This window comes from Ceratosolen solmsi, unplaced genomic scaffold (genome assembly GCF_000503995.2).
Source record: "Ceratosolen solmsi marchali unplaced genomic scaffold, CerSol_1.0 scaffold19, whole genome shotgun sequence".
In the NCBI taxonomy this organism is placed as follows: domain Eukaryota; kingdom Metazoa; phylum Arthropoda; class Insecta; order Hymenoptera; family Agaonidae; genus Ceratosolen; species Ceratosolen solmsi.
The window spans coordinates 1,063,988-1,091,549 of NW_011948443.1; the positions used below are offsets into that span (position 1 = coordinate 1,063,988).

Here is a 27,562-nt window from a genome sequence, read left to right on the forward strand (position 1 = left end):
TTAGGCTCTCTTACGACCGATATTTAGAGGCAACTGCACACGTGTTAAGATAAACACAATAGCATTGCAGTGTTCGATCAGAGCACTACAATCATGATAACCTCTTAGCGATAATATTCAATAGATTATAACCTGCTTCATTCATAGTAAATATATTTCAACACCACAAGATTATCAAGAAATATAAAGTTCGTCTGTAATTCACCTTTTGTAAATTAATTCAAATAAACTGAAATAATAAAGACATGTGTTAATTATTAATGAGTGCATTCACCCTTTACTTGCCCGGCAACTCCACAAAACATCTAGTGGGTTTTTTGTTCTAAGTTAATTATTGCACGTTTGGCTGACGAGTTAAATTGTGGGATTATTTTCCGAACAATATGAAAACTAAAGTAATAATTGATGGTTGTACGGATCGTAACTATATAAATTAACCCATTTTTCATACTAAATCTGCGGCTGATTACTAGTAATACTTAGCAGTAATTGTTTAATATTGTTACAGATTGAACAGTTGAAAGCGGAAGACAAAAATGGGAAAGGTATAAGCGCGCGAACGATTGTTTATAAACACTAGCCAACGAACTCGAGTAATATTTCTACACCGAAAACCCGAATATAGGACTAGAATTTCGATGAATTATAACAATGAAACTCACAAAAACTATGCTTATTGCACAAAAACCGGCATAGTAACAGACACCGGATCGCAAATTACTACGAGAATACTTAAGGACTGCACGTGCCACGCGCCAGTCAGTCTTTGTCGGTCCTTTGCCAGTCTTTGTCTCAGCTTAGCGTAATAACGATTACGCAGTAACACAGCAGCTCACTATTCAGTCTTCAAGCTTCTTTCTACAGTAATCACTCACTGCAGATACACACGTACGTAATTGCTCAAACAGTAAGCAATTTGACTATACATAGTATATATAGTGAAGCACATTTCAGAATCCGCTAATGAAACTTAACGATTAACGCGATAGTGCTAGCTTAATCAAAAGTAAAACTATCGAAGCATACTACATATATTAACGGATTACACCGACCCTAAGATAGCTGCAGCGGTCCCCCTTTAGAAAGTTTAGGTGCAACAGCAGCAGTTCTTACGCACCGACACAAAGGTAGGAGCAACTCAGTCTCACTTAGGCAGCAGCGGTACGCAGCGGCGGCTTACACGCATACTACGACGGCATTGACTCACAGACCGACCCTAAAATAGCAGCAGCGGTCCTCCTTTAGAAAGCTTCAGTGCAACAGCTGCAGTTCCTACGCACCAACACAAAGGCAGGATGAATCCAGTCTCATTTAGGCAGCAGCGGTACAACAGCGGTGGCTTACACGCATACTACTACAGCGGCATTCTCGGAAGGGAAGATGTCTGGGATCAGACTAAAAACCTCCTTATGATGGTGGGTGGAGGCTTTCTGGCAAGTGAAAGGGCAATGCAATTATTCAATACTGTCCTTTGTGTTTGTAGTCGCTACTTTTATTAATGTAATACGTAATGAGTAATTAATAAACTATTAATTATTAAAATGAGTGTATGATATTGTGAATATATTAGTGTTTCTTCAGTAGTAGTGGTGACGATGAGTCTGTGCGTGTGTTCTTGATAGCCTGGAGCGTGATTCCCCTTCTTCTTGGGTTTAGTAGTCGTAGTTGGGAACTCGTGGTGGTAGGAGAAGCAAGTTAGTGCCGTCTTAGCAGCCGGGGAAGGGTGAACTGTAGTGTACGAAGTGGTGGGAGAACATCCGTGTGACATCACAGCTTGTGTCCGTGAGCTCCAAGGTAGTGGTGATTTTGGTGCACGTTCGTGTGTTCGATGCGAGTGTAACTCGCGGTGTACAGGTGAAGGTAAGAACTAGCGTCGACGTTACTTACATGCGGGCGTAAATCGCGATGTAAGATACTATGCAAGAACGAACGTCGGCGTTGCTTGCATTCAGTGGCGGGAACTGTGTGATGAGCAGAGTCGCGATCCTGTCGTGCTGGGTGCTTGTAAATAGAAGAAGGAATCGCGGCGCGTGCAGCTCTTTAAATATTCTCGGACGAAATCAATGCGCCGATAGCGCATCGTTGGCTGTTACTATGCCGCTATTTCTCGTGACGTCAATAGCGCATAGCTTTGTCGGGGTTCATTTGTTAATATTTCTCGGAATTACAGTCGTATGTTCGAGTTTTTCGGTTAGAAGCATTCGTTGAGTCCGTTGGCCAATCTTTACCAAACAACGCTGCACGCGCTCATACCTTCCCTCTTTGTATTCCGCTTAAAACTGTTGTAATCCGTAACATTCCGCCCGCCCTCATCAATTCATTGATTATTAGAATTCGTGTCTTCTATGAGAACTGGTAGAACTGCAAGAATATGAATTAGTCGCTTGATTGTCGAAGAGGCAGTTTTTAATATCACCACTCTGGTCAATCCATCCCTTGCAGGGTGCAATTCTAACACTCTGCCGAGAGGCCATTCGCATGGAGATATTCTTTGGTCTGTGATGAGGACTAGTGATCCGACCTTGATAGCATAGTTTGAATGATGCCACTTGGATGTCGAAAGGTACTGTTGCAAGTAATATTTTGTCCATTGCCTCCAGTACTGTTGGACTCGTTGTTGTATACCTTGCCACTTTGAGTGCATTGATAAATTAGAGTCATTTGCTGATGGATCTGGTAAAGTATTAAGAAGTCCTCCAATGAGAAAGTGCACTGGAGTGAGGCCTGAACAATCGTCAAGGTTGTCAGTTAATGATTGTAATGGACGTGAATTCAGGATGGCCTCTATCTGGGTTAATAGCGTTGTGATTTCTTCAATGGTAAATGATGTGTCTCTTGTCGATCGATTGATATGCAATTTGATGGATTTATCTGCAGCTTCCCACTTTCCTCCCATATGGGGAGCTGCAGGTGGATTGAATTTCCACTGTGTCTGTTCTGCCATGAGTGTGGCTGTCATGTGGTAGTGTTCCTTAGTGCATTGAGAAAATAGTTTTTTTAATTCCTTGTCGGCTCCGACGAATGAATAAAAATATAAAAACATTTGTGACTGTAAGTAAAATACAAATAGTTACTTACAATTAAAGTAATACGATGTTTCTTTAACCGAACTTTTTATTAAATGTATTGATAATATCTAATAAAACTAATAACTAATCTAATAAAATAATAAAATACAATATATTTTATCACAAGTTTTTAGTGAGTTCTAGGTAATTATATTTATAAAAAGAATATTTTGTAATCTATTATAAAACATACCATCGACATCAGTATATTTTCAATTAATACCAACTAATTATGTATATTATATATTAGATTTAAAATTTAATTTTTAATGTAATTTTATTAATTATAGAAATATCGAAATAATATTATTGGTGACTGTAACTAAAAAATGATTAATTTTAAAACATTTACTGCTTCTATATCTTTATAAAACCGAATCTAAATAAATACATGCTATCCAAAACATATATTGTTACGGATTGCAGCAGTCATAAGCGAAATAAAAGTGGGAGAGGTATGAGCGCGCGAACATTTGTTTTATAAACAAATGGCAAACGGACTCGAAGAATGCTTCTAACCAAAAAACTCGAATATACGACTATAATTTCGAAAAGTAATAGCAAATGAACCCTACAAGGCTATGCATTGTTGACGTCACGACAAAAATCGGCATAGCAACAGCCACCGATGCGCTATCGGCGCAGCAAGTTCGTACGAGAATATTTAAGGAGCTGCACTTGACTCTCTCGTCCTCTTACTAGTTCAATCAAGCAGTCATCAAGATCGGATCGCCGTCCTACAAGATAACACCACTTACACAGAAATCACCTCCAATACACACAGATTGTTTCCACACACGTCCTTACGTAATCAATACAACTGAGATCAACTTCACACACGTAAGCTATTACACACGGCTCCGTGATCTAAGCAGCAATACCCAAACAACGGCAACAACGCCTGCCCCCCTTTTCACCAGTGACGTCACACCAGCACCACACTCAGGCCTTTCCAGCTTATCGGTAGCGGCAACCAGTGGCATCAACGCCCCTCCCTCACCAGCACCACTCAGGCCTCTCCAGCTTATCGATAGAGGCAACGGCGGCATCAGCGCATCTCCCTCTACCACTACGAGTCATAACCACGAGTAGGAGAATCATGCGTCACATCAAGAATATATTTACAAGATTATTATCACTCATATTACCTAAAGAAACTCTAACCTATTCATTGTTACTGATGCCGTTAACAACTCAGAGACCACGGGTGTTGTGTGGTAGCAATGAAAGGTCACAAGTGAAAGGGATATTATAATAATACAATATAAATATAGCTGATGTATGCTGTTTATTCTGTTATTTATTGATGACAAGGTTGACTAGTATTACTATTATTAATTATTGAAATAATGTTTGGATTGAAGTGATGTTTTTGCTTTGGCAAACGTATACTCATCTATGCAGCTTGATGATTTGAATATGAGCGCAGAATGGCGCGAAGTTTGGTTCGTCAACACTCGCGTTGTTTGAATGAGCACGTGTGTAGTTGAGGTTATGGATGCAGTGTGACGATTGAATTTGACCGTAGAATGGCGCAAAGTTTAATTCGTCGACACTCGCGCTGTTTGTTGTTTAAGTTCATAAGCGTCCGAACTTGAACTAAGGTGAGGGTTGCCGACAAGACGCCCTTTAGTGGGCGCGAACTTGGCGACGCGTACTGGAATCTATTCCGCACTGTTGCTCTGGGGAGAGCTTCTTCGTTCTTAATTGCTTGTTGATTTCCTAATATCTGAATCTCAGAGTATGTAATTATTGTAATAATAATATTACTTACGAAGACTGCTAGTATTTGAAATTGGGACCTCCTTGTTCTTTCTTCAAGGGGGTTTGTCACTGGATACTTGTCGTTGGAATGCGTCGTCCGCCAATAGGACTTGTAACTATAGTTGTGTTGAACTATGTTAATAGGAAACTTCCAACGTGTCTGGACTTCAATAAGGTAAGTCGTCTCTCGCCAATAGGACTTGTAACGATAGCTGTGTTGAACTACGTTAATAGGAAACTCCCAGTGTCTTCGGACTCTGATATGCGGATTGTCGTTGCTCCCTTTGAACTTGTAACGATGGTTTCTTGAACTGCGTTAGTGGACATACAGGTGTATGTCGTCGTTCCTCTAGCACGTGTAAGCACTGTTCCCTTGCCAGCGTTGATGGACTTCCACTTCACACTTATTGAATAAGAACTATATCAAGAGTGATGAATATTGAAAAATGCGCCCCTTAAATACATTTGCTGACCATGAATTTCACTTGAATCCCTTCCCCTATTCTTCGTCCAATCAGAGACTCCTCCCTTACAGTGCGAGGGCAGCGCTTCTTGTGACCTTATAGTTAGTTAAGGGTCTGGTCGTCTCTTGGGCTTCATGGCAAGAAGAACTCTCGTTGCCGCTGACGCATCTGGCGACAGCATGACAACTTATAGACAGCGGGAAGGAGGGGGCGTAGGTCCGCTCGACATAACGCCTGAAGTAATTACCGAGCGGAGCGAATTCGTACATATGCCTAACTGAGTGGGTTTTTCCGTGTTTATTGTATTGTTTTTCCAGATGTTTTATAACACTATTGCTAGATAGTTCCGAGCAAGAAAGTTTTGAAATCTAAACACAAATTTTACGATACTGTTTTGCCAGATGTTATATTGCATTGAAAAAAGGTCTCGCAATCCCAAACAAACGTGAATTATCAAATTTGAACACAAGTATTTTAAAACACAGTTGCTTAGGATTAATTAAAATGACCAATTTATCCTTTATTAAAGTAAAGTTGTTTAAGAACAAAATCGAAAAAGGTTTCCTAAAATTATATTATTTAATAAGTTGTTTAAATATATTTAATATATATATACTCAATTCATATACAAAATATTATATATTAAAATATGTTAAAAATCGAATCTTTTATTGAAAGCTTTTCGCATATTAAATATTTTACAGCATGTCTATTAAAAAATAATAATTTATTAATCTATGATTTATAAATGACCTTCGATAGTGAAATTTGTATTGGTATCAGGTATTAAAGAACATATTTAAAAATTTAAGATTAATTTGTAAGTAATATTTTCTTGTATAATTAGTAATAAGTTATATTTTATGATAAAAATTATTTATATACAAATACTATAATATAACATTACAAATGATTTAATATGATGTAAATATATTAACATGTATACGTTTAATATATATTTATATAAAGCAATTTTTTTAAATAGTCTATAGGCTAGCTGTTATTTATTTAATATCTTAATCCTTTGAAGTTAAAAAATATTGGCTTAAATTTATTAGTTCTCTTGTAAGCACATTAATGATTTTTTATGACGTATATATACTTACTCGACCCCGCAAATTCTGTAAAATATAGGATATAAAACCCGATGTAATCAAACTGATACGAGATTTTGTGCTGAGAAATTAATATTTTAAATTGTATATTTTTATCACTTTTAAAATATTAGAATTAAAATATCGAATTTATAAATTTGACAGACAAATATGTAAATAGTTAAAACACTCTTTAATGTAAAGTTTATTTTAAGTTTTATATATTTTTTATTATTATTTATTTGTATCTGTATATCTAAAATTATATATTAAAAATTATAACCTTTCTAATATTTTGTTTTTATTATATATATAATTTATTTAGCATTTATATAAAACAAAATTTATGAGTATGTTTTCAAGATACAAATTTTTGTATTTATATCTCCAACTTTCTAAAGCGTGCTTTCCTAGAATTCTCGAAACTTCTAAAGAACATAGTGCAAGGTTTTTCGCCTAGCAACACCTATGAATTGTTGTCAGCTAACTAAACTGTCGTGCGGATATAAAGTAAGCTCGCGACAAGATTAAGCTCTCTCTTTTAGTGAAGACGCCATGGACACGGAACATGGTCTATCTTAGCAGGATCACCACGGAACAGTCGCTCTCTATCAGCAGAGACGTCACGGAGTGAAGACTCCTTCCGCCTCGTGTGCGTATTCAATAGGCTACTATTATCTGAACCGCCAAAGAGAGAATACGCTGTTACTACTACTGTTACTGCAGTCTGTCGTTGCATTGTTGATAAAGACGCGCTCTGTTTTACCGGGGACACCGCAGTATTTGCATGAGCTACCTAGGAGGAAATACGCTGTACTACAAGACGTCACTACTTCTATTACTGCATTCTCGATCAAGGCGCCCAAACTTCCGAGCTACATCTGCATTAAGGTGCCACAACTTCTGTACTTCTTCTGCATCAAGACGTCACTACATTCTGTATTATTTCTGTGCTTCATCTGAATTGAAACACCAACACGCGGCACTACTCGAAGAAGTGTCCAGAGATTTACGACCTCTCACTCCTCAGTGTAGTAACCCTCCACCAAGCGCACTATACCAAGAGCACCCGAAAAATTACAACCTCAAAACTCGACTTGTAGTGCATGCTACCACCACGTGTAAAACCACTAAATAGCAAAATCTCAACGATTCTTTCCATGAATGTAGAATCATAATAGTGTATTTTTGTAAATTAAAACTCAATAAATAGTACAAACAGCAATTGTGTTGATTACTGAACCTGTTACTTATTCACACTGTTCCACCTGTAAAATGGTGGACACGGCCTAATCCAACCATCTTAGTCCTTTGGCCATCGGGTGACTGGAAGTCCGAATAATAAGATATATAAAATTTTTCATTTTATATTTTTTTATTTAAAGTCTTTTAATTTAAAAATTTCGCACAATATTCAGTTAATATATTTATTCCTAAAATATTACACAAAATAAATTGCTACGCACTAAAATTTATTTATACCATTATTAAATTAAATTACTAAATTTATACCGTGTTCAATATACCATTTTATATTTGTTTATATAATATAATACGTATATATGTCATGTTATCATGTACATCATTATATACAGTAATAGATTATTAAGTAATAGAATTCTACAGCACTTTAGAACGGTAATTAGAAAAATTCGTATTACTTGGCATGTAAAATATTTTTGTTTTGAAAGCATATATAATATAAAATTAAATATGCGACCATCATTGTAAAAAAATAATTATAAATAAGAACAATATCATAATTGATAATTTAATAATTTATCTTTTTATAGAAATTATTATTTTTTAAGTTATTATTATTACTTTCAGTACTTAACTAAATGAATATTTTCGTAATATAGGTAACACACTACTTTCTAATGTGTACATTTGAAAATATCTTGTTATATATTTCAACTGTGAATACGCACAATAAAAGTAAAAACGATCAATTACAGATTAATTTTATCTATAATAGGTCATTTTATTTAATAATAGAGAGTAGCAAATATTACGTATAAATTTTTAGATGGAAAATTTTTAAATTTTAAAGTTTTAGAAAGTAGTCAACGCTTATTTGTTTAAATTATATAATTGTTCGTTATTAAATAACAAAAACAAATAATGATAGAAAAATGGACATAAATATATAGACACAAAGGCATACAGGTAGAGCAATTTCAAAACTATATGTAAATCTTCATATGTTGAATTAAAAATTTAATATATTTAAAAGGTACAGATATTTTTAACTATAAGAGTAAAAATTGTAGTGCATTTAATTAATACACGTAAATACACACCTGTAAATATATACACAAACACAGAAAGAGAGAGAGAGAGAGAGAGTAAGTTTATTCACTCTATTATGTAATATTATTTTATAATAATGATTTTAATAAATATATTAGTTTTGCGGGATGTAACATACAAACATTATATTTCTTTTAGTTTTATTTGAATTTATCCATTAAAGTTTTCAATTACTGATTTTTCCTTTTTACATTATATTATATATTTAATCAAGTGATGTAATGCTGTTATTTTGTTTCATAAAATATATTTTTTAAACACCATTAAATTACAAAATGAGAATTAAGTTATAATTTTTAATTTCGTAATTCTTAATCTATAAGTTTATTCTTTATTTTTATAAAAAATAAATAAGAGATTAAAGGTTTGTTTATATTTGTGTATCTATAAATGTATTTATTATGTTTCAAAATGTTCGAATTTTTTTTGTATGTAAGTTTTATGCTCATTAGTCAAAATTCATCTACCTTGAAGAAGTTACATGAAACGATCATAGAATCAGTTTTTTAAAATGTTGTATTTCATTACTGTAATGCCGTAAATATTTCAGCGTGTTCGGAAATCAGAGAATGTCTTGAATGTTTAAGTTTCGGGAATTTCCCAAGCATTAGAATTTCTGGGAAATTCCCAAGTGTTCTGGTTTCTGGGAAAACCCCAAGATTCTGATCTCGGGGAAAATCCAAAGTGTTTTTATGCAGTCTCTATCTAGCACGACAAGTGCATCCATTGTTATCAGCACTAACTAGGCTGCGCTTGGATATTTAAAGCAAGCACGCATCGAGAAAGTTCTCTCTGATCAGGGCCGCCATAGAAGGACACGCGTTCATGTGCGTATTATCAAGGTTAAAGGGAAGTGAAAAGCTGTCTCTTTATGGGGCGCCATTATTCTGTGTAGCGGTAAAAGATGTTGACACCATCTCTATCAAAAATAGTATAAGGCATACTCCTTACCAAGGAGTGTGCATACTCCAATTTCTAATCCTTATAAGATTAACAAAAACAACTATTAACATAGTTTCAGAACCATTCTTACCACTGAGTGTATTGCTAATCATTACAAGATGAGCAATGGCTACTATTAACATAGTTTGAGAACCACTCTTGCCACTGAATGTATTGCTAATTCATACAAAATTAGCAAAGGCTACTATTAATATAGTATAAGACACTCCTTACCACGGAGTGTGTATAATCCCTTGCTGATTCTTATATCAGGAACAATATCATTACCATCTACAAGGATCCTCTCGTGTTGGTAAACTATTCACCACAGGATCAGTTCAATGCAACAGCATCGTTGTGATTGAACGTAGCACTGAGACACTTTACTGTAAGAAGTAAATCCAACTCATCAATAATGTAATTGTCGATTAACCATAATAAACCATATTTAAAGAAGTATGCACACATTGTATATCTCTACACGCAAGTACTTCCACTTAAGTCATTACCCAACCATCTGCTAGGGCAGACGGCAAATTAAAATGAACTATCGAACACAGCGTAATTATTTATTACGTACCTAGCAACTAGAAAGTAGTTTATTTTTATAATAAATTGCTACTCTTTTTTATTTTTTTTATTTGCTGATAAGTGATGATTAACTATCATAATATATATGCGATTAGACAATCAGCGAAACATACAAGAATTAACGCATCTTAATATTTAGATAAAAATTAATTTCTTTAAAATTCGAAATCCTATATATATTTATATATATGAATAGTTGAAAATTTTATCTTTTTCACATACAATAGCTTAGGCAGAAATTTTCTTTTTTAGCTATTTTTATTTTTTGCATATAAAAAGAAATATAAATTAAAATTACTTTTTTATTAGAAATACTACCCTTAATTTTTTTTTAATATTTTTTTTAATGTGTTCTAAAAATCAAGATGGAATTAAATTTGCTATTAAAATATTTAAATTATTTAAAAAAGAATTCATAAATATTTTAAGAATTTCATTGTGTTAGATTGAGAAAAATCTCTTGAATATTATTTATTACGAAAAATCCAAATGGCTACCATCATGGGAAATATTGAACGAACATAAATTTTAAGAAAGTTTCCCACAGTCATTGGAGGCTCGAAAACGTCAGTACATCTGGAAAATACTCGTAAACAGCCACTTTTATTATTCTTCGCGCTATAGACGTAGTCATTTTTTTTTAATGCAATAGACGACCCTCGCTATTTACCAGAAAAAACACGGCGAGTCTGTTTACGTGAGAATATTTTAAGAATTAAAATATTTGAAAACAATCGAGTTGAAGACATTTCCTAAAATTCATTGTAACACTGTTTATGGTGAACTACTCATCCCAAGATCAGATCAAGGCTACTGTATCACCGTGAGAATACAAGTCCGTGCGACTTATTAAATTATTGCCAGTCCTAGCAAAACTGGCATGACGCTTTTATTAATGGCACCTTACACACACTGGCAAGGAGTGTGCAGTAATCAATCGCTAATCTTTACCAATTCAACATCAATATCATGATCTCAAGGAGCATCTTGTGTAGTGAAACATCCATCATTAGAAACATTCCAAGAAATCGTATATTCACATAGACTCAAGATGTTTCCAAGGCAACAATATGTAATTGTATTATAAATTGTAAAATAAATCATATATTCATCAAAACTCACGACATTTCTAGCACCATTCCACTTAACTCCTTCCTGAGCATCTGCTATGCCAGGCGGCAAACTAAAATATTGAAGAATTGGCAGTTCGAGCCAAGAAATCTATATAATTTTCGATCATTTGGTCCTTCGAGCCGGATATCCGGAGACCCGGATCATGGGACTGTTTTTATACTGATTTTAGACTGATTTTATAGAAAATATTTATTAGAGAAGTATACATTTTTTCTATATATTTCAAAAACTACTAGCATAATAGAATTTATTACTATACAGTCTATACCCTGTGATACATATCACGTATTTATTTACAGAAATCATTATAATACGTATTAATTAATGTATACATGAGGGCGTAACAAATTTGATTAATATTGAAATTTCTAATTCACTTTTTGTTTTAAAATTAGGTTATTATATGTATGTATAAAAAATATAGTTTAAAATAAATACAATATTAATTTTTGATAATTTATTATTTTAAGAGAATTATTACTTTAAAAAATGCTATTATCGATAACTGAGAACTAAGTAATATGGAAACTAAACCACCAGTTGGTTACACACTGCATTTTGTATATTGCATATTCATTGTATTGTATCATATATATTGCATGTACATTGCATATTCATAAATAGCAGGTATGCATTCTTTTGCAAAAATGAAAACAGAGGTTAATCCTTAATAACCTTATTCATGAATTTCGTAGACAGATCCGAATATATATCTGCATATATATGCTGAAAACGACAGGGGATTACAATAGGACAGGTAGAAAGAATAGATACAATAGAAAGGGCGATTGGATGATAAGGTGATATTGTGATAAGGTGGCGGGATGGAAAATTTAGAATCGGAAAGAAAGAATAAAAATTTATAAGAGCGAATACTGAAGTAAAGAAGCGGTAAGAAAGAAGTTGAAAGACTCATCAGAAACTTTAAGTTTGAAATAAAGTAACACGATTTATGCTATTAATCCCTTTATATGCATATGTTTATAGATACAAACAGATATAGTGCACCACAATACTTTTGCATGCAATTGAAAGATTAAGATGGTTAAATTAACTAATTATTAATTTCAAATTTTAATGTAAAAATTTCCAGTATAACATTATTTAATACAGGATTTCTTAATTTTTTATTCAAAACATTTTATATAATTTTTGGACTTTTTTTATTAATAATATATGAAAAATTTAATTGTAAATCGAAATAATGTAATAGATAAAATTTTAATTTGGAAGTGGAAATTCATTGCTTTAAATTTGATAAAAGAATCATTTACTTTGAATAAATGATTAAATTTCTATAAAATTTTAGCAATAAAAATTTATTCGTTTTAAGAGACATTGAGAATAATTTGCATATAAAATTTTTTTAGAAACTTAATTTTCTGAGAATTCTCACATGTTAAATACATTACAAATTGATATATTAGAACAAAAAATATATTTCAAGTATATACGATAATATAAATCGTTAAAACAACTTCATTTTTCTAATAAAAATATTACTATTTATTATATAATAATCAAATATAATTTTAATAATACATGTTCAAGAATCTAAGAAAACTCCCAGCTAATTAAACATCTGGAAAATTCGAGATAAGAGTTCCGATAAAGGCGAACTCTCAGCTACTCGAGAAATAACATTCAAACGCGCCTCGGATTGACTAAATCTAAACAATTTAGCAAAACTACGAATTTCTAATGAAAATACAATTCATAAAAACATTTGGTGAAAACAAAGTTCCAAGTGTCCAGCAAAACAAGTCATAAAACTAATGCTACGAGACATTTGACACGGCCTCGCCATAAAGCATCTATCGACGACAAATCATAAAACATCTGGCGTATACAAGTCATAAAATTAGTCTGAAAAACACAAGCCAGATGATACACTCAAAAACAAAGCTACACGTAACCTTCACAACACTGACCGATCGCAACGCGCATGATTATAAGAAATGCATGCGACAATGCTAGGATGGAGAGGGAAAAGCACGGCATCAAGACCCCCCATCATGGAGGGGAGTTGAGCAAGACCCGCTCTCATTGGAGCCTCCATCTTGGAAAGACTCACTGGTGGGAGACCCCACCACTAAAGAAGAATTCTGATTGGGCACACTAATAAGACTAAATCTCATTGGTGACGCCATGATCGACAAGACAGCTCTGATTGGCGACACCAAAAGAGAGGGAATTCTCACCGACCACCGCGTGGTCGAGAGAAGGCTTTAACAAAGGCAACGCCGGCACTGCACAATCACTTATCTTATCTTATCGAACAGAAAAAGAACAAGTCAATTAAAACGCAGTCAAACAATTCGAAAGTCAAAGTTAATTACACAAGATTAGTCTATTCAACACAAGTGCTAGATAATCAAATCATACACTCGCAGCAGTGAAATACAAGTAAAAAGGGGGAATCGAGAATTATGAATATCAGTTCGCACAGTATACACAATCAAACTGCAAGGAGCCACACGAGGCAACTCAAAGAACAAGACAAAACATAGCTATACACAACGTGCAGCACTACGAGGTAATGTTCCATTCCTAATTAATACATAACTATATCAAGCTATACGCGCCAATCTGCAGATACGTAAAGCTATCTGCAAAACATACCACAAGCAATACAAGCAACGTCACGTGCTCATATACAAGGAAGCGCGGGGGTTTACGACCTCGCTCTTCTGTGTGTATTATTTCATCTACACGTGCATTACATATAGAGGAATAGCAAAGCATCAACTTCTTCCTGTGTATGCGACGCACGTGAACGCTCAGTGGCAATAACACATACAAATCAAGAAAAGCAAGTGCTCAATCATAAAATAAAACTCATTATAATCAACTAGTGCAATTATATAAATAAAACAAAACTAAATAACAAAACTACTCTTTATTGAATACATGTACTATCTTGTCCACTAGCCTGCAATCCTCCTATCAACATCAGGAGCTCACACCTAATCTTAGTTACTTGGCCCTCCTCGCCCGATACTCTATTTTTAGACAATACACTTTACTAAACTATTACCAATTCATTATTTATAAAATTATGATAAATATCAATAGTATTATAATGGTTATTTATATATTGGAAAATAATTATTTGTAGAATAGTATTTTTACTAATAAAATAGTTTTCAAATCGAGTAATATTTTATAAAACTTGTATTATAATGTAACATTTATCTTATCCGTTATAATTTTAAATGAATTGAGTTTTAATGATTTTAAGACATAATTTTTTAGTTAATACATCATAGATAGCACTAAAATTTTTATATTATTTATATATAGATAAATTGTAAATGTTTTTGTATGATTGATGTGATTTTCAAAAAATTGTTGAAAAATGGAGAGAAATTTGTATTGTATAGATGAAATGAATAGTTCACTACTGTATTAGTTTTCTATTTTTAATAAGATTTTTATGTTATATGCATCATATTTTTTCTTTATATTTCTTAAATTGTTAATTTTTATTCTCTATATAAATTATATGAAGATTAACGTTCTACTTAAAGTTAATATGAATCATAATTTTTTATATTACCTATCAACTAATGATATATCAAGAATTTTCTTAGTAATATTAATATTAAGTTTCAATAAATTTACTATTATTTTTTACATCATTTGAAAAATATTACGTCATTGCTGTTAATATTAAACTTGTAAAGATATTTTAATAATTAATTTCAAATGTTAGTACTTTTTATACATTTTACTATGAATTATTATCACTTCAAATATCTATTTTCCAAAAGTAAAAATAGTTTCAATGAAAATATGTATATTTTTTATTTAAAATTTCTACAAGTATATATTTTATCGAAGCATAATCGAAAAAATATTTATATACTGGTTACAAATGGAAGCTAATTTATATTAATAATATATTTATCAAAAACTTAATTAATGTAAACAGTAAATTTTAATTTAAAACGTTATTTTATTAAATCTATTCATTGTAACATATTTTTTATAACCTTATTTGTTAATAACCAGCTTCAATAAATCTCAATAAATTATCTCAAATAAAATGTGATTGTTTTGATATAATTATTGTTAATATAACAAATCAATTTGAGTATGCTAATTCACATATTTTAGAAACGTAAAATGCTTTTAGAGATAATATTAATTAATACCCAATTATTTCATTAAAACCCAATAAACTTCCTTGCTTTATTTTTATCATTTAGAATGGATCTGATTTTCACATATCGATTTTCACTGACGACGTTTCTGTAACAAAAAAGTTTAAATGTTAATATGTTAAATAAACTACTATTGATAAATAACAATCAACACTTTTTAATTAAAATAAAATTCCATATACTTCATTTAAAATTTGTTTAAAATTATAATAAGCATATCAATAAACGTTTAATATCATACAATAATGATTAATGTTGTAATCGAAATTATAAGATAATTTCCCGTTATTTTTTATTGGTTTTATTTAAAAATACTTATTTAAATCACATTATAATCTTTTTTTTTGTTTTTTTTTTTAGGATCATTTTAGAATAATATTTGTTTTAACGTATTACAATGTTCAGTTTATTTATACATAATTAATTTTTTTCTTCCCTATTGACACCAAATATTTAAACACTATACTCATAAAATTCCTTTTCACCCTATTGAATGCAAAAATATATTTTTATGTATAATTCTAAATGCTATGAAGATAAAAAAATTATATATGTATCATAACAATGTCATGATATATATAAAATCAAGATTATATTTAAAATTTTATTTAAAATTTTATTGTCTTATATCTAATATTTTGTTTCAAAACAATTTGAATAAATTATATTATTAATTATATCGATTTCTTGAATAATATTTTATATTGGAATATCTCATATATTATTTTCGGTAAAATGTAATTACCTTTTAATATTTTATGTAACTATATAATTTCAAAACTTATTTAAAATGAAATAAGATTATTTCTTGAAAAAATAAATGATATTTCCTTTATAACAGTTTGATATATTGTTTGTCTGATAGTTGTAAGTTTTTGATTCTGATGTAATTACAAATTATTAATTAAATATTATTATAAATATTTGTACATATGTTTAATTTATTCACGGGATAACATTATTTATATATGTTTTATTGTATTTATTATAACTTGAATTTTGCAAATGAATATAATTAAATATATACATACCGTATATTGAAATGAATACATCATTATAATAAAATATTTGTCTTTTAATAACTTTATCAAATTATAAGTTTAAGTATATTAGTTTATAAATAAACTGAAAATTTAGCAGTAAGACTAAAATTATAAAAAATATAAAAAAATATTGTTTTTAATGAATGAAATTATATGAAATAATGCAATTTTTTATTTTTATTGTAATCGTATAAAATATAAAAGATTTTTTCAAATGATTAGTAAAAAAATTGTTGTTCTATAATTGAATTTTATTTAGCTACCATGATTATTTGAAGAATAATCTTTTGAAAATTTTCAAATCTCAATACGTAAAGAATATTAATCATATAGATATAAATGTTAAGAATAAGTATTATTAATATTTATGCAACATCATATATAATGATTCAATATTTAATTAAGTTTAAATGTGATAATATTATAAATACTTTAACATATGTATTTCACAATATATAAAAATATAGTACTAAAAAATTACACATAAACATATAACATAAATTCATTATATTAAAGCAGATGAAACATTACAGTTTTTTTAAGTATTTCCAAATAAATTTCCTTAATGGTTACTTTTCATCATAGCATAATTAATATTGTACTATCCTGTATTATAAAACAATTCATATATATAATGATTGGTGTTTTAATGTTATGTGTTATTGAAATTTAAATATTTTATTGTTCGTACTTAACAGTTATCCATTTTTTTATTACGTATAACATTGTTAGAAAGTTATTATATTTTTACTATTATATTTTTGGAAGAGTAGTGGAAAAATTATAGCCTTTACTGTTTTTAACAAAGACCAGTTTATTGTTCGACTGGAAAAAGAAAAGCGGATATTGTTTTAAAAAGTATTATGTGTACACGTATAAAGATTTATCATTTATAACAAATTTTATTGAAGATTATCTGCAAAATTTGGAAAATGAAAAATATAATAACTTTGAAATTGTAATAATAGTTTTCATAGTTTCTAGAATGGTATTATTTTTATAGTATTATATTATTGTCAGCTTTATTTTTTTATTTTAGTACCTCAAATTTTAGTTGTGAGTTACATAAAAATATGTAAATAACAGATTTTAAGGCTTTTTCTCAGTTATAATTCAAAATAAATATACTGGAATGCACTAAAAGTTCATGTACGTAACATTCCAAAATTATTTTTCTATTAATGGAAAAATGGTATCTCGTTCTTATTATCGATTAAACTTATTATCTAAAAATATCTATAGGTCTTTTTATTTGTCTTTTATTTTTATTTTAAATTGAATTGGATGTTATTTTTTTTTAATTTATTTATGAAAAATCTTTATTGTATAATATTTTTGTCTGCAATATCCATTTTTATCGAAGATTTAGTGAAAAATGATTTTAAATAATTCGTGACCGTTTATAAAATATTTATAACTATTTAATAATAATTATATATAAGTAGAAGTTTTAATAAAATTACTTGTATCCTTTTCATCGATGCAAAATATAGATTTTTTAAAAATTTCTTTAATTATTTATTTAATTTTATCTTTATTTAAATTCAAAATATTTAAATTTAATATGCAAATAGCAATCAATTAACAGCTAAAAGATATTGTTATAATTGATGGTTTTTAATCATCATTTTTAATAATTTTCGAAAATATATTTCAATGAAAATAGACGATTTTTATTCATATTAAAACTTTTTTTATATAATACTTTTTATTTAAATAAAATAAAATTTAATATAGATATATGATATGACAATATAAAGGTGAGGATTAAAAATGATATTGAATAATAAACATGTTTTTAACTCTTCAATTAATATATATTTTAAAAAATTCTCAAATCATTGTTTTGGATATTGGCATGCTTAAAAAAAATTTTTTTGTGCATATATTGAACAATAAGCTTTATAAAAAAAATTTTTTAATGTTATTTTGTTAAAACTCATGGATGTATCTTCACAATATATAGACAAAACAATGATGTGAATATATCAGTGTTTGAATAGTCGAATCGATTACTCTAGAAAACGTATATAAGATTAAAAAATAATTAAAATGAAAAATATTATACTTACGATTGCCTCACTGTGCCTGGTTTACTCTGCAAGTTTTTTTTTCTTCAAAAAAGTATTTTTTAGATTTGAATATTCTGCTTCTTTCATATACGTTTTTCCTCTTCTTGAAATACGTATTATTCTGATCGATTGATATATTGCTCATAGCAAGTGATAGCGTAAAATTTTGCTTGTATAAGAAACTGATTTTTATACTGTTTATTGTAATAAAAATCATAAACTCTTTCTTGAAGATGTAAATAATAAAATGTTATTGTATTATAATCATCCACATTACTGAAATGCATTATTTTGAAACAAAGGACTAAATAAATAGGTTTAATTTAATTGATTACTTGAATAATTAAATTATTTAAGGGTAACTGATTGTTTGCTTCAACTCTTTTTCATTTTAATATTAGTGAAAAATGTGATTCGTAATGAATTTTTCTTCATGTAACTGCATTAAAATTTTTTTAATTAGATAAACTATAATATTTTTTGGCTTCATGTATCTTTATTAATTATTCCACCTTTTATCTTTATTATCTATGGTTTGTTCGTTTGTATTTTATGAAATTCTGGATAAATAATTTTGTTTATATACTAAAAGCATTCTTTTTCTTATGATTAAGATCTCGCTAAATTAATCTATATTTTACAGTTTTTTTTTTAAATATTAATCATCTCATCATTAATTTATTTAGAATATTTAGGATATTTATTGTCATTTAGTGAACTCAGAATGAATTCCTACTTATCGACATATCAATTTTAAACTGTTTAACGTTTATTTAAAAATATTTCAAAACATGTCAGACATAAATTACACTATTTATACATTTATTTTAATCATTATTAAATTTTAACAATCAATTGAAGTAACTCTTCAAATTCATAATTTACCTTTTGAATTGTAATTGATAAAAACTAAGTAGTTTTAAAGTCCAAGAATTTAAATAGAATTAAGCACTATCTTGATATTCATGCAAAAAAATTCTCTGATTATCATAATACAATACCCGTTTAGTATTCTAGTATTTAATAAATATAAATATCTCTGGGTTGACATACAGTAACTTCTTATCATTTATGATTGCAAAACATAGTTTAGATACGTATGTATTTTGCAAAATTGCATTGCCAATTCATATGCGACAATGAAACCGTTTAAAATTACGTAATTATTTTACTAGATTAATATTTTGCTTATAAATCATGTATATTTAAAAAATATACTTCAAAATAACATTGCTAAAATAACAATTTGCAAGAGAATTACAAAAATCAATATGTTTAAAAGGTTATTTTAAAGCATACAATAAATCGAAATATATAATAAAATAGATTTTTATAATTAGAAAAATAACTTAAATTTGTATTACTATTGAAATTTGTTTAGTCAAAGAAAAATTTGAAAGTTTTAGTAGATAATTATAATAATGTTTGTAAATATATAAAAAATGTAATGTGAAATAATACATAAACTGGGGAAATAATATTCAACTAATTTAAATTTAAAATAAACAACTTTGTTTATAAAATAAAGAGTTACAGAAATGACAAAGCGGCATGTTAATTGTTAATAGAAATTACTTAGGTTGAAAAATTAAATTCTATATCATTTTAATCATAGTATTTCATGATTATTTTATGTATAATAATATTTAAATAAACATTTAAAATATTAAAGGGACAATAAATGTACTCAATAAATAATAAAATGTAAAAATAAGATGATAATTGTATTATGATGGGCAAACAATATATTATATATATATCAATACTTTTATTAAATACCAATAAAAAATTATAAAAATTTAAAAAGAAGATAAGCATTTAAAATTTTAATGCAATATATCTATACAATGATTAGTATTTTGATTCCTTTAAGATAAGAATTTAATAATTTTTCAATCTTAAATTCATACGTGTAAACATTTTTGTAAAATTTTGTTAAAAATATAATTATAGTACGATAAATAATTAAAAATTGTTTATAATTATTATTTTATGAATAGTAATACTACTTATAAATATATACAATATTTACTATAAGCGGATTTGAAATGTGATTCTAAGAGTATATTTATTATCAAGAAAATAAGAAAAAATATTTCCAATCTTAAAATCAAAGATTCAATAAAATAGTACAATTGATAAACAAATTATGCCTTTATTTAAATCTTTTATACCAAAATTAATTTTCCATAATCGTAATATAAATAAAATAAACCTTTTAGATATTTAGATAACAAGATATTTCATTCTGTTCGAGATTCCGAGACCTTTTTCAATGTAATATAACATCTGGCAAAACAGCATCGTGAATTTGTGTTTAGATTTCAAAACTTTCTTGCTTGCAACCATCTAGCAATAGTGTCATGAAACATCTAGAAAAACAATACAATAAACACAGGAAAAATCCACTCAGACATCTGTACGAATTCGCTCCGCTCGGTAATTACTTCAGGCGTCATGTCGAGTGGACCTACGCCCCCTCCTTTCCGCTGTCTATAAGTTGTCATGCTGTCGCCAGATGCGTCAGCGACAACGAGAGCTCTTCTTGCCATGAAGCCCAAGAGACGACTAGGCCCTTAACTAACTATAAGGCCACAAGAGGCGCTGCCCTCGCACTGTAAGGGAGGAGTCTCTGATTGGACGAAGAATAAGGGAAGGGATTCAAGTGAAATTCATGGTCAGCAAATGTATTTAAGGGGCGCATTTTTCAATATTCATCACTCTTGATATAGTTCTTATTCAATAAGTGTGAAGTGGAAGTCCATCAACGCTGCCAAGGGAACAGTGCTTACATGTCCTAGAGGAACGACGACATACACCCGTATGTCCACTAACGCAGTTCAAGAAACCGTCATTACAAGTTCAAATACTTATCGGATTGTCCATTAACGCTGCCAAGGGAACAGTGCTTACACATCCTAGAGGAACGACGACATACACCCGTATGTCCACTAACGCAGTTCAAGAAACCGTCATTACAAGTTCAAATACTTATCGGATTGTCCATTAACGCTGCCAAGGGAACAGTGCTTACACATCCTAGAGGAACGACGACATACACCCGTATGTCCACTAACGCAGTTCAAGAAACCATCGTTACAAGTTCAAAGGGAGCAACGACAATCCGCATATCAGAGTCCGAAGACACTGGCAGTTTCCTATTAACGTAGTTCAACACAGCTATCGTTACAAGTCCTATTGGCGGGAGACGTCTTACCTTATTGAAGTCCAGACACGTTGGAAGTTTCCTATTAACATATTTCAATACAACTATAGTTACAAGTCCTATTGGCGGACGACGCATTCCAACGACAAGTATCCAGTGACAAACCCCCTTGAAGAAAGAACAAGGAGGTCCCAATTTCAAATACTAGCAGTCTTCGTAAGTAATATTATTATTACAATAATTACATATTCTGAGATTCAGATATTAGGAAATCAACAAGCAATTAAGAACGAAGAAGCTCTCCCCAGAGCAACAGTGCGGAATAGATTCCAGTACGCGACGCCAAGTTCGCGCCCACTAAAGGGCGTCTTGTTGGCAACCCTCACCTTAGTTCAAGTTCGGACGCTTATGAACTTAAACAACAAACAGCGCGAGTGTCGACGAATTAAACTTTGCGCCATTCTACGGTCAAATTCAATCGTCACACTGCATCCATAACCTCTATTACACACGTGCTCATTCAAACAACGCGAGTGTTGACGAACCAAACTTCGCGCCATTCTGCGCTCATATTCAAACCATCAAGCTACATAGATGAGTATACGTTTGCCAAAGCAAAAACATCACTTCAATCCAAAAATTATTTCAATAATTAATAATAGTAATACTAGTCAACCTTGTCATCAATAAATAACAGAATAAACAGTATACATCAGCTATATTTATATTGTATTATTATAATATCCCTTTCACTTGTGACTTTTCATCGCTACCACACAACGCCCGTGGTCTCTGAGTTCTTAACGGCATCAATTTGTATCCTTCGAACCGGCCTTGGTAAAACAAGCCGGAACGGCGAATCCATTTTGTACACATTCAATTTAATGATTATATTAAAAATAAAATAAAATGCTTTAATATATTTATTATAGAAGATTACAATTGAAATGATCTTATTTTAAACACAAAATGTATATCCAATATTTCATGTAATGGTTACCCATGTACTGCATAAGCTTTGTAAATTTTAAAATGTATCATAAAAAGTTGATATTTAATAATTGACAATAAATTTTTTCTGAATTAAAATGAAATTATGCTGTTTGTAGAGTTTATATTTTTAAAACTAATTTAAGCTAATATTAGTACTAAAATGAATTAAATTCTATTCAGTAATATTTATTCAAAAAAAAAAAATAAATCTAAACAATACTTTATCATAAATTATTAACAGATTAACAAAGAGTATACTGAAACTTCATTGATAAGGGTATTTACAATAAAGAATTAGTAGTACTAAAATGTAAGATCATTATTGGTATATAATTCAACTTTCACCAACTTTAAAATTTATAAAGAAATTGGACCAGATTACATTTTCAATATTTTTAAAATTATTTTCAATACGACTAAGAACTATATATCAAAATAAGAAATAGAAAATAAAATAATAGTAAAAATATTGAAAATTTTGAAATAGAAATTTTATTATTTTGCAAATAAATTTTTTTATTTTGTGCAATTCAAAAAGTTTGAGTGCAAAATGGAACACTCTTTTTAAAAATTAGTTAGTTTTATAACAAATTTGTAATATATTTGGTAATGTAACAATTATTCATACATATGATTAAGATTTAGGTTTTATATAGATAACCATTTGGATAAACAGATTTTTAAAACAATATTTATAGAATTGTCGAATTGTGGATATTAATGGTATATAATTATATTCTAAAAGTTTATCATTACATATTTTAAGAGCAAAAAGTTTAATTTTAACTAACCATTATGTTACCACATTTTTTTAATAAATATTTATCAAAAAGTAATTAAAAATTTATAATTCATATAATAAACTATAATTTTGCTGGGAAAATGATAATGTATATTCTGATAAATGTATAAAAATAATAAAACTTTTATATTTAACGTTTCTATACAATTAAGAGAGGAACTTTGATATCATGCAAAATCGAATTGTAATAAAATAGCAAATATTAAATGTGAGACAATTTAAAATAATGTATACTAATAGAATATAAAAGAATTGTTGCTTGATTTATACAAATGCAATTAATCTAGAATTTTCTAAGAATAAATAATTATAAATGTTTATTTTAATTGTTTAATGAAATTAAAAAGATTTCTTAACTTTTAGTAAATACTAATTTATATCCATATAATATATAATTATTATAAAGAAGTTAAACTAATATAGTAAAAATATAAAGAATAAAAATGTTGAAAGATTGATAACTATACGATTAAAATAGTGAAATAAAAGGGGAGGGAAAATATAATAAAATTAATTCCTACCTCTCTTGCCATTACTTCATATTCCTACAGATAAGGGAGTGTCCTTCAAACTTTATATTGTTATCTGTGACAATTGCATCATTAGAAAACTGATGACAACACGCCAAAATATATTTACAGCAACACTCAAACTCCAATACTTAAAAAAAGACAATATTACAGTATTTAATTTCTTCGAACTAATAAATTAACATGCAAATCTACTACGAAAATAAAAGGGGCAATTATAATTTATATACCTTATATTTTATCCTACTTTAGATATTCCAAATACTTCTTATAATTGATCAATCTTAGAAGACAGTAACGCAGACGGACGCAAATTGTTATAGTATTGTCTATCTTTGGTTACTGCGACGACTCAGAGTTTTAGATCGATTTTCACTTGCTATCACAATGAGTGAAATATAAAAGAGGGGATAGAAATAGAAAAAAAAATTTCAAATATTAGTTTTCTATATAATTAGTATCAAATTTTTAGAACGTATATATTACTAATTTATTTAATATACAGATAATCAGATTAATGTAAGTCAAATATGATATCAATTAATAATTTTATTACAATTACGCTCAAAATTGTAGAAATTTCATGACGAGCACGCGCAATATGTTTAGTTTATATTTCCGCGCATCTTCATTATTTCAATTTACAATATTACTAGAAATTATTGTTTTTTAATCATTTTTAATATTAATTTTTTTATATTATTTTCAACTTTTATATTAACTTCATTTGTAACTGAGAATATTATTTAAGGGTACTAATTTATAACTTTTACAATAATATATTTTGGCTTGCTATATTATTAGCTGAACATTTAAAATAAACATATTATATTAAACATAATATGTATATGTTGAAATGTAAATTATTTAGACTATGTAAGTTTAGACATAGTGTTTAATTAAATATATTATACATATAATTGCAAATAATAAGATATATCATACTTCCATTTAGTTAGTTTATTCTATTAATTTATGCTTGGTATTAGAATATTGGGTTCGTGTACAAACTAATCGCTTAGCTCCATTATTTTCATTGGTAAATATATGTAAGTTTTCAAATCATTTTCTAGTGAATTTTTAGTTTGCAAGTAATAAATATTGTTACTATGACTTTCTTAAGCTTTCAGAAAAGAAACATTAGAATGTCAATCTAAAATCTTAAATTCATTAATATTTTTAACACTATCCAATTCATCATAGCATTAGACGCAGTTGTAAATAATACTTTTTTCCATTGCCAATAGTTAAATTCTTGGTACAAGAGTTATGGCATGTTTAAAATTACCTTTTAATTTTCAAGCAACTGAACTGCCCTTTGATGTGCAGTGTAATCATTAATATTAGAAAGTACATGTAATTACATATATCTTTGTTGGCATTTTATATTTGTGAAATGTAAAAAATATCTTATACATTAACATAGCTAACAATATATTAATGAAAAAAAATAATACCCGTCTTCACATAGAATATATATATTTAAAATATCCATCAAGTATTAATATTTTTTATATTTCAAAAAATTTGAAAATTTTTAAACTATGGGCACTATGTATGACATTCTACTTAGTATGAAACTGTTACTGGTACCTTTTGTAGCGGCTCTGCTGAGAGTGTTTGAGATTACCTGACTGACTCGTTCTTGGGTGACTAGCACATGGCTGATTACCGCTTATCTCGCGATCCTTGCAGTATTGCAACAGCTTCGTGCTCTGGGACATTAGTGTATAAACTCTATTTAGTATGAAGCTGTTGTATGCACCTTTTTGCTTAGTGTCTCTGCAGAGTACGTGCGCTTGTTGCCACCTAGTGTGAGAAAGGCCTGCGACCGCTTTGTGCACTTCAGATAGGATTGTGCCTCTATTTAGTACAAAGGTTTTGTGTGTACCTTCCGTACCGGCTCTGATCCTTGAGAAGCTCTGGTAAAGAATAGGTGGAAGTGACACCTAGTATGATACAGTGTCTGTTGACACTGTATCCATGAAAAACTCTATCCAGAGAAAGGTAGCTACCGAGACTTGGCTGCCGACTTTGCCGTGGGAGCTACTTCTGCCTTCTTTCTTGGCGTCTCAAATCAGAGTGCCTCTGGCTTCGGCGTCTTTACTTGGAGCGCCCCTAATAGTCTACTCATGGCTTATTAATGCGACAGTATGGCTAGACTTGAGAACAGTCGATGTGATTGTATACTATTAGATTTTAATTTTTGGGTGTAACGACTATTTCCAGAAGCCTAATGATTTGGATTTTCCAGATGTTTAACGACTTGGGTTTTCCAGATGTCTAATGACTTGGGTTTCCCAGATGTTTGACAACTTGAGGGTTCTCACAATTTCGAAAACATATAAATAAGATAATATCTATATTATACAATTGCATATTGCCATATGTAAATAACTTTGCTTCTAGTTTTAAAATTGTTCATAAATCACCTGAAAAAAATAATATATTTTAAATACATTTTAAATATGAAATATTTTAAACTATTATAATTTAAAAATTGACAATACTCGTTTTCAAATTGCTATTTCATATTATTAATAATTGCAATATGCGAAGATATAATTCAGTCTTTTTTGTTGTATATATAGCATAGTAAAAAATAATTACTATTAAACACAATTAAAATCAAGTTAGATTGCATGTTTATATATTTTGCATATGTTCAAAAATGCGAGAACATTTTTTCCTGTTTGTCAGTGCAATAAAACATCTGGTAAGTAACATCGTAAAATTTGTATTTGGATTTCAAAACTTCGATTGCTCAAAATTCTCACGCATTAGTGTCATAAAACATCTGGAAAAACAATACCACAAACACGGGGAAACCTATAGTTTTGACATCTGCATTTTCGTTCCGCTCGGCAACTACATCAAGCATTACTGCAAGCGGACCTTCCTTCCCCTTCCTGCTGTCGACAAGTTTCAATGCTGTCACCAGATGTGTCAGCGATGCCCCCCCCCTTTCCGCTGTCTACATGCTGTCGCATGCAGCAGCAGCAACGAGAGATCTGCTCATCATGAAGACTCAGAGACGACTAGGCCCTTAATTAACTCCGAAGCCAAAAGAGGCGCTGCCCTCGCACTATAAGGGAGGAGTCTCTGATTGGATAGAAAATAAGGGAAGGGGTTCAAGTAAATTCATGGTCAGCAAATATATTTAAGGGGCGCAATTTTCAATACTCATTTACTCTTGATACTTAACGCTCTTAATACTTATCATTCATGATATTTTAACTGTCTTGATATTTACTCTTGATAGTTTCTTTAGTAGTATTTTCGTGATATTACTCTTTTTTGAAGTGTCTCTCTTTTTTTGATATCTCTCTTTTAGTAATACTCTCTCAATATATTAAACCCTTCAGATATTTCATACTCAATTAAGTTTAGTGAAAGTCCATTTAGCGCTATTTCGGGAAC

At 29.6% G+C, this 27,562-nt stretch overlaps 1 protein-coding gene across 2 annotated transcripts in view; it reads right to left on the bottom strand.

Moving 5' to 3' along the window:
• Window positions 1-24,226, bottom strand: part of Drep2 (DNA fragmentation factor-related protein 2) — a 46,032-nt gene extending 21,806 nt beyond the window's left edge. For both annotated transcript variants that reach the window (XM_011504168.1, XM_011504167.1), the window contains exon 1: window positions 24,134-24,226. In XM_011504168.1, coding sequence (XP_011502470.1) covers window positions 24,134-24,145 — 12 coding nt within the window. In that variant the 5' untranslated portion in view covers window positions 24,146-24,226. The remainder of the gene's footprint in view (window positions 1-24,133) is intronic.
• Window positions 24,227-27,562: the final 3,336 nt, after the last annotated feature.